General features: G+C 56.2%; 1 protein-coding gene across 1 annotated transcript; it reads right to left on the reverse strand.

Annotated features, from left to right (window-relative positions):
- On the reverse strand, positions 1–8,233 carry CNP (2'',3''-cyclic nucleotide 3'' phosphodiesterase). Its single transcript, XM_084862515.1, has 4 exons — positions 8,089–8,233; positions 5,992–6,658; positions 3,434–3,573; positions 1–1,416 (listed from the first exon to the last, which is right to left on the reverse strand). The coding sequence occupies exons 1-4, from the start codon at positions 8,089–8,091 to the stop codon at positions 967–969; spliced, it is 1,260 nt and encodes a 419-aa protein (XP_084718641.1). The 5' UTR covers positions 8,092–8,233; the 3' UTR covers positions 1–966.
- Between the last annotated feature and the right edge of the window lie 1,059 nt (positions 8,234–9,292).

The raw sequence follows: 9,292 nt of genomic DNA on the forward strand, positions 1-9,292 counted from the left end.
TAGGATTAACACGATTTATTTCATTATCAGTATTACAAGTTACTGAGGTTGGGCAAAGCAGGATGGTAACTCAAATCCCAAGCACTTCTGTCAAGTGACAACCTAATTAGCAAGGCCCTGTTACTGAGCAGAGGGTAGTGGAGGGCACCCCAGGAGCCATAGCCCATGTAGCAGTGTTAAAACCTTCCCAAAAGCACTGGGCGGGGCTCAGCCCTTACCAGCCAGGAGCCCACTCCATTGGCTCTTGGTACCCACCAGCCCCCTTTAGAGGCAGCACACAGGCCTCCAGAGGCACCAAGGAGGCAAGATGGGCTGGGCAGACTGCAAGACCAGAGCTTCCCCTCCACGCACTGCCTCTGGCCTCGGCCTTGGCCTCCCATCATAGAGCAGGGCCACCCCGCTAGGAAGGGTGGCCATCCCATCCCCCCCTTCCTGGGGTGAGGCCAGCACCTGGGGTGTGGTTGCTGCTTACTGGTCTGTTTCCTTTGCTAGCTATCAAACTGTTACCTAGTTACAGTGTGAAGGAGGAGGGAACAGGCACTTAAAAGGTTAACCCCTTTTCTACCCTGATAGGCAGCCTCAGTCTTCCAGAGGCTGCGCTGATTAAGAAATAGAACCAAAGCCCAGGGACCCTCCCCTCACTCCCACCACCAGGGCCCAGGGCTGAAGGGAGTGGAGCCCTGAGGTCTCTCCCACTAGTCAGCTCGGACAGGGCTCATGGCTGTGGCTATAGCTCCAGGCCCAGCTTGGCCTTATCAACTCTGGCCCAGATTTCTAAATGGTACCTGCCCCCTCCCCTTTCTGTTGAGAGCTTGAATTAGACAGGAAGAGGGTAGGCAGAAAAAGAGGGACAGTTATTTTACAAGTTTTGGAAAGTTATAAGGTTAACTGAATAAAAAAAAGTCTTAAAGATCAAAGAGAGGGCATGCTTTCTTCTAAAGAGGGGCACCTGAGTGGTGAGAACACTCAGTTGATGGTGCAGGACTGAAAGACACCCCCCTTGCGACCGCCCTGTGTGGGCACAGCCTTGCCCTTCCCATAGTAGCCCGTGAAGATGGCCCTGACCTTCAGATTCTTGGTCAGGTGCAGCATCCAGCGCCCATTGCCCAAGGAGAAGAGCTTGCCCCGGGGCGTCTCACCCACCTCCTCTCCTCGGCTGCCCCCCTTCTCCTGCCGCACAATCTCCAGGAGGTCGATGCCAGTCTGCACGGCCTCCACGCCCTCCGCGCAGCCCAGGGTGATGTGGGCGCGGCTGCCCAGGGGCAGGCTGTCCGAGAGAGACAGCTTGTCCACGTCATTGGGCCACAGCGGCAGCTCCTGCTCGCTCAGCTCCACCCGGGCGCCCGTGGTCTTGGGCGTCACAAAGAGGGCAGAGATGGTCAGCGTGAAGGCCTTGGAGTAAGACTTCTTCACCACCTGCAGAGACAGGGAATGAGGACCAAGCTGCAGGTGGTGGCCTCCAGAGAGGACAATGTGAAGCATGGGTCAGTCGACAGGTGAAAGGCACGTCCTCCATGAATATCACTAACAGCCTGTGTGGTATTGGGGTGTTTTTTCCACTGACTTCAGGCTAATGTGAACAAAACAAGGTCACCCTGGCCGGTTGGGCTCGGTGGATAGAGTGATGGCCTGCTGACTGAAGGTTCCCAGGTTCAATCTGGTCAAGGGCACATGCCCAGGTTGCCGGCTCGATCCCCAGTAGGAGGCGCACAGGAGGCAGCCAATCAATGATTCTCTATTATCATCGATGTTTCTATCTCCCTCCCTTCCTCTCTGAAATCAATAAGAATATATTTATAAACTAACAAACAAAAACCAAGGTGCCAGGGAGCAGAGGTTAAAAGCCAGACTTCCTGCGTTCAGAATCTAGTCCCTCCCTCCCCCCTTAGAGCTGCAGGGCTTTGAGCAAGCTGTTGAACCTCTCCCCATTGGCTTATTCCTCTGTAAAGTGGAACGGAACCCATCTCGGTGTGAGCATTAAAGGAGTGACTGGGTAAAGAGCAGTATCGGGCCTGGTCAGTATAGCTCAGTGGGTGAATGTTGACCTGTGAACCAGGAAGTTGTGGTTTGAATCTCTGTCAGGTCACATGCCCAAGTTGCAGGCTTTATTCCCAATGTGGGGTGTGCAGGAGGCAGCCAACCAAGGATTCTCTCATCATTGATGCTTCTATCTCTTCCTCTCCCTCTGAAATCAATAAAAATATATTTTAAAAAAGAACAATGTCAGGCACATAGTGCTACTGTCATGAGTGCTTTCCCTGGTTATAGCTACCCCGATAACCAGGCCATGACCTGGAGGGCAGGGCGAGGTGAGAAATAAATGCCTTGAGCAAAATCTTGCTTTACATCTGATGGCACGTCTGGTTATATCTGTTTCTCTGAGAAAGCCCATTTGACCATAAAAGCTGCTCTATTTTTGCTCCCTGTCCTTCGTCCCAATGGTGTGTAGCACATAAAAGATGCTTAAGACATACTGCTAAATGAATGGTTAGAGATGGTAGTAAAAATGTTATATGCTTATTCTTTTTAATACCTTTTTATTGATTTCAGAGAAGGAGAGGGAAAGATAGAAATACCAATGATGAAAGAGAATGATTGATCAGCTGCCTCCTGCAGGCCCCCCACTGGAGATCAAACCCGCAACCCGGGTGTGTGCCCTAGACCGGAATCAAACCGGGGACCCTTCAGTCAGCAGGCCAATGCTCTATCCACTGAGCCAAACCAGCTAGGGCAATATACACTTATTCTTGAAGCTAGGCTAGGTGCCGGGAAGAGAGGTGAACCCAAATAAAAATGCTCGCCCTCAGGGGTCTTCCTTTTCAGTGGGAGACCAATGACCACACGAGTAAACTGGCCACATTAAGCGAGGCAGAGAAGTGGGAGGCGATGGTGGAGGGTCAGGGAAGGCCTTGCTGAGGTGACCTGAAGGAGGCTAGGACAACCATGTATATCCCAGCAGCAGATCTCCATGTCGCTGTGGGCGAGGATGCCAGCTGTGAGGTGAAGGAACGGGGACCCCCAGGCCAATAAACCTCGCTATTCTAGGACACTCATTACTTGGGGACAAGGCCAGGCCTCAGACCTAAGGACAGAAACCTCAGCACCAGGCTCCCTCAGGACAAGGGACTCCTAGTCTTTGAGACTGAATGGAGGCTTACAGAGGCCAGAGCAGGAGTCTGCTCCCAGCCAGCCTTCTCCATTAATCTGCAGGAGAACCAGCACTGGTGGGCAGGCCTAAGACTGGCAGCACTGCTAGGCAGGTGGGCCCCAGAAAGGGTGCCTGAGGTGTGTGCAGTAAGCCATCAGAGGGGGTGAGCTGGGCATTCATTTTTCCTGAGCTGCCATCTTGTTGTTTTTTTTTTGTCTTAAGCCAGTACCACCTCCAGAACCCTGTCCCCTCCCCGCTTCCACCGTGTCCCTTTGCAGCACTCACATCCTGCTGGGCGTACTCCTCGGCCCCGGCAGCCTTCCCGTAGTCACAGAACTTGGTTGTGCAGTGCAGCACGCCGGGGGGCCTCTTCCCAAAGTAGGCGACCAGGTCAACCTTCTCCCTGTGCTCGTCCCCAGGGGCAACTGCAGGGAGAGAGCAGAGTGAGTCAGGGCAGGAGAGCGTTCCAACATCGGCCACCAAGACCATCGAGGCCCAGAGTTACACAAACCTCACACGAAAATTCTTGAGCCCTGGCCAGGTAGCTTAATTGGTTAGAGTATCATATGCCAAGGTTGCAAGTTTGATCCCCAGTCAAGAATCAACCAGTGAATGCATAAATAAGTGGAACACCAAACCTCTTTTTTTCCCCATTCCCTTCTAAAATCAAATTTTTAAAAAGGCATAAATTATCGAGCACTCCACTGTAAATCATTTATTCATTAGTTGGTCAAAGTAATAGCAACCCCAGAACTTTAAAAGGGTGCATTAGCAATGGCCAGTATTGTTCAATGGTTAGAGCATGAGCCCACACATCAAAGGGTCAAAGGTTCGATTCCTGATCAAGGGCATGTATCTGGGTTGCAGGTTCAATTCCCAATCAAAGGCGTGTGCAGAAGGTAACCAACTGATGTTTCTCTCCCCATACCTTCCTCCCTTGCACTCAAAAACTTAATGGGAAAAATATCCTCAGGTGAGGATTAACACAAAAAAGGGTGCTAAGCCCTACTCAGTTTGGCTCAGTGGATACAGCATTGGCCTGCGGACTGAAAGGTTCCGGGTTTGATTCTGGTCAAGGACATGTACCTTGGTTGCAGGCACATCCCCAGTAGGGGGTGTGCAGGAGGCAGCTGAATCGATATTTCTAACTCTCTTCCTCTCCCTTCCTCTCTGGAAAAAAAATCAATAAAGTTTATATATTTTTTAAAAAGTGCTAAATTCCCTGTGTTATGTAGATTTTTACATCTCATCCCCAGAATTGAACACGAAAGCACTTGTAACCCAGACACAGGCAGCACAAGCTGCTCACCAGAATAAACAGTGGGAATCCCCAGGTCATGAAAAGTGGGGGAAGGGAAAAGATGGTTGGGAACTACAATATGTGATACAATGGAGGGTGCAGGAAAGAGCATAATTAACATCCTAGCCCACTTAGGAGCCATTTGGCCCTTATCTGTCATTGAAGTACAACAATTAGGGTGACCATACACCCCGTTTTCCCACAACCACCCAGATAAGTCTTAACAGAACCCTAGTTCACTCAGTGGGATAGTTACCTGGTCACCATACTATGTTGTGTACCTTGCAGGTTTGTCAGATGTAACGGGCCTTGGAATGTAACAGGATGGTGTCATGTGGCTGGTAGACAGGGTTTGGAAGTACCTGTGACTTCAGTGTCCAGACTCCAAGCCTTGTGGCTTAGCTTCAGAGTCACTAGGGTTTTCCCTGTTTAGTCCCAGAATCAAATACCTGCAAGAACATCACTCTTCTCCCGGGGGAGGCCTCTACTCGGAGCGCAGCCCTTATTCTTGACCCCGTACATTTCTCCTGCGGTGTCCCGGCAGAAAAGGATCCCAGTTTGTAATGGCAAAAAGCAGCTTCAAGAGGCAGTGCCTCTAGGGCAGAGCCACCAGCTCTGACCGGGAGCCCTGCCTCTGGGGTGCTTTTCTCTCAAGCTCCTCAGGTGCAGGGCTCACACCTGGCCAGTCACCACATCCTCTGGTTTCCCAGCATTCAAGCTTCAGGAGCTGAGCAGTGAGCTCTCCACGAACATAAACAAGCATGAATTTCCTGCCTCTGAGCACCACAAGTGTGGGGGGTGGGAGGGGACATTTTAAGTATGAAAGTAACCTAAGATTTGGGGGAACCAGAAATGGGTTAAATGAACAGATTAATGGGTGACATAGACCCAGTAGGCCACCGCAGGAGAACAAAGGTCACCAGGGCCCTTCCTTATCCAAACCCACTCCCATCCTCGGAGCAAACGGCCCTTACCACGAGAGAACCGTGGGGAGGCCCCCGCGGGAGTGGACAAAGTCCAGGCTCTCTCTATGGCTTTGGGCAAACCCCGCATCCCTTCGGGGCCTCTTCCCTCTGCAGAACAAGGGCATTTGGACAAGGTGGGAGACTGCTGTTTGAAACAAGGGATGCCAGGAAGGGTGCACTGTGTGGCCCAGGCCTGAGAACCATCATCCCCAGTGACGTCACCGTAGTCCATAGAACATTTAAAATGGTTCTGCTGCTAAACATGAGTTTGAAAACATTGGGCCAGATTCTCCTAATGGCATATGAAACACATTTTCTGTCAGGACAGTAATTTGTTTTTCCCACCTCTAAGACGGGGTCAGTGGTCTGCAGTCCCCTGGGAGAGGGGACCTGGGGAGAAGGAAGGGTGAAACGGAAGGGACACACCTCTCCATATCCCGCTGTGCTCCCACTACCCAAGGCTCCCCCCGCCGGGTACTAGGCGACCCTCTGAGGACACCGTGGTCCTGTGCGCGCAGCACAGCCAGGGGCCTTATGAGTGAGGCTCCCTGCCCCGCCCTGCCCGCCCCGCCACCTACAGTGCTGCCGCTCCTTCTTGAAGGCCTTGTTGTTGCCCAGCTCGTCCAGGAAGGCCTGGCCAGCCTTGCGGAGCGTCTCCGAGCTCTTCTTGGTCAGGAACCAGCCGAAGTAGAGCGGCAGGAAGTCCTTCTCCAGCGCGGGCTTCAGCTTCTTCAGCTCGTCCACCGACAGCCCCCACTGGCTCTTCTCCTTGAGCTGGGCGCAGTCCAGCCGCCACGCCGTCTTGGGCTCCACCAGCAGCACCTGGTACTGGAACTGGTCGGCCATCTCAAAGAGCTGCTCCAGCCGCTCCCGCTCGTGGTTGGTGTCGTCCAGCACCAGGACCCGGATGTCCCGGCGGCAGCTGTCGGCCAGGTCCTTGTCCAGCCGCTGGTACTCCTCCGAGAAGCCGCCTCGGGCGGGCGTGATCTTGTAGGCGTCGGCGGACACCGCCTTGGTGCTGTCCCGGAACCGGTCCGTGATGGCCCGGGCCAGCGTGGACTTGCCGCTCCCCGGCAGGCCACGCAGGATGAAGAGCGTCTTGCACTCCTGCAGCGTGCCCACCGTCTCCTCGTCCTGCAGGAAGGGATACTGCAGCTCGGGCTTGTCCTTGGCCCCTGAGGATGACATCTTGCGGAAGAAGATCTTGGGCAGGAATGTGTGGCTCTTGCGAGAGAAGCCTCTGTTCTGTGTGAGGAGGGAAGCGCAGAGGTCAGCCAGGTCCCAAGTGGCTCCCTTGTTCCCCGGCCTCTGGCCGCCTCCTAACTGGGGCCCCCTCCCTGCCTGGGATTACAGGCACCCCGGGCGTGGTGGGTGCCCCCCAAGCTGGGGAGCAGGGACGTTCTCTCCTCTCCGGCACCGACTGCTCCTGGTTGTGGAGGATGAAGGGCAGGCCTGTCTGAGCCTTCCCAAACTCTTCCTCTATCGGAGCAACCCACTGCTGTGGCCTCTAAAGAAAAATGTGCACCCCAGCTGGTTTGGCTCCGTGGATAGTGCCCGCCTGCAGACTGAAAGGTCCGGGGTTGGGGTGGGGGTTAGTTCCAGACAAGGCCACATGTCTGGGTTGCCGGCTTGGTCCCTAATTAGGGGGTGTGCAGGAGGCGGCCGATCAATGGTTCCCTCTCATCATTAATGTTTCTCTCTCTCTCTCCCACTTTCGCTTCCTCTTCTGACATCAATAAAAAAAAAGTCTTTTTTAAATGGGCTGTAGTGCCTGCAGGGAGGGCCTGAGGCTGTGCCTCCGGGGACCCCTAACTTTGATTTCTCCGCACCTGCCTCTCCGGAGGCAGGAGTGTTACGTCTGGGCACAGCCACAGCCGCCAGGGCTCTGAGCGCGCTGAGGAGAGTGCGTGGAGGAGGGTTACCCGAAGACTGCCTCCCTTCCCCCAACAATGGCAGCAGCAGATAATACTCTCTTGTCTGGGGTGGGGGGGACAATGGTCCCACAGAGGGGCTGGTGGGAGGCAGGGCAGGAGAGCACGGACAAAGGGCCTCATTCACCACGCGTGCCCCCTCCTCCTCTGCGCGCGGCCCCCCGAAGCCCTGGGCGCTGTGGCTGCACCAGCCTGGGCAGCACGGGCACCTGCCTTCGGGGTCCAGCTGCGCCCCCACTCCGCTGTGTCCCAGCTCCTCTCTGAGCCGCTGCTTTCCCTGCCAGCTAAGCCACAAGTGGCAATGGCGCTTCTGTAAACTCTTCTCCGCACCAGCACCCGCCCCGCGGCGCGCCGAGACGGGGAGCGGGCACTCCGGGGTCCGGGACGGGGCCCAGGGCCGGGGGAGGCGGGGGCCGCCGCCGCGCGCGGGGGCCTCGCGCCATCTGGTCCGCAGCTCCGGGTCCCTTCCTCCTCCAGCGCCGCTCCCCACCCTCCACCCCGGTCCCAGCCCACTCTCCTCGCCTCTCCCCCACCTCAGGGTGGCCCTGCCCCGCCCGGGACCCTCCACTCCAGTGCGGGACGCAGGGCCTCGTTTGCATACAGCACTTCCTCCCCAAACCCCCCTCTGTCCCGTTTTCCGTGGAGGCGCGACTCCCTCCGCGCCCGGTGCCCGCCGCCCGCCGCCCGCCGCCCGCCGCCCGCCGCCCGCCGCCCGCCGCCCGCCGCCCGGCGCCGCCCGCTCACCATGATGGGGAGGGGCCGCCGCCGCCGCCGCCGCCGTCTCCGCACCACCAGCTCCCGGGGCCGCCGCCGGCGCGGAGGGACTCGGAGCCTAGAAGCGCCCACCCCGCGCCGCGCCGCCTTTCATAGCCGCGGGGCGGGGCCCGGGGCCGCGCGAGGGGCCGGGCGCGCCTTCGCTTCTGCGCAGGCGCAGCAAAGCGAAACTCGAAACCGAGCGGCCCGTGGGCGGCGGCGGGGGCGGGGGCGGAGGCGGGGGCGGGGGGGGGGGCGTGGAGCGTGGAGAGCGGGAGGCAGCGCCCCGACGTGCTGAGTGCTGAATTGCAGCAGAAGTGCTGGGCAGAGGTTTGTCCAGCTTTTTTTTTTTTTTTTTTAATTCATTCATTCATTTTTTATGGCCTCTTTTTTCTTGGAGGGGTTCATAAGAAAGTCTTTAAAGAGGAAAGCAGTCACCCTTTCCCAGGCCCCCGCCAAGATAAGGATGCGGGGAGGGGAAGCAGGGTCTTGCAAGTGCCAGGTGGGATGCCGTCTTTACAGAAAAGGTGGATGTCTTATTCATCATGGGTTGTTGCGTTAATTTTTTGTTTTTTTACAGTATTGCATTAAAACTGTGTATCTCGCTTGCTAAGTTGTTGGCACCCCGTGAAATGTGGCAGCTGAAATGCCTCCCTTGCTTCCCCCGAGGCCAGGCCCTGTCCCCAGCCCCACCCTGCGGGGAGCTGTTGGAGACAGAACCAGGATGGTAGTAGCTAAAGGGACAAAGGGTAACAGTAGTGAAATTGTAACTCATCCTCCGAGGCAGCTGCTCAGCCCCCACTTCCTCTGTGCAGACGCTGAAAGCTTGGGTAGATGGTGCAGAGCTTCCTGTGTACCGTAATCCCACAGCAACCCCTGAGGCAGGTGCCATTCCGCAGAGGAGGAAACAAAGGCACTTCTTAGCACCTTTCTCTTTCTCTTTCTGTTTCCTGGAAGGTCTTTGGACAGGGCCTGGGGGAGAGGACCAGCTTCACACCCTGATCGCACGCTGGCTCAGGTCTGACTGACGTGACTGCCAGCGGAGGTAGCACGGGGGGACCAGCCCTGGCTCCTGCTCCTCCAACCGTGACTTCCTGTTTGGGGGTAGGTCCTGTGTTCCTTCCTCTGGGCTCCTAGAGCACAGGGCCCCTACCAGTACCAGCATTCGTTCATTCTGCTCCCAGGGCTTAGGGGT

This window comes from Pipistrellus hanaki (assembly GCF_964339955.1).
Source record: "Pipistrellus hanaki genome assembly, chromosome: 16".
Classification (NCBI taxonomy): Eukaryota; Metazoa; Chordata; class Mammalia; order Chiroptera; family Vespertilionidae; genus Pipistrellus; species Pipistrellus hanaki.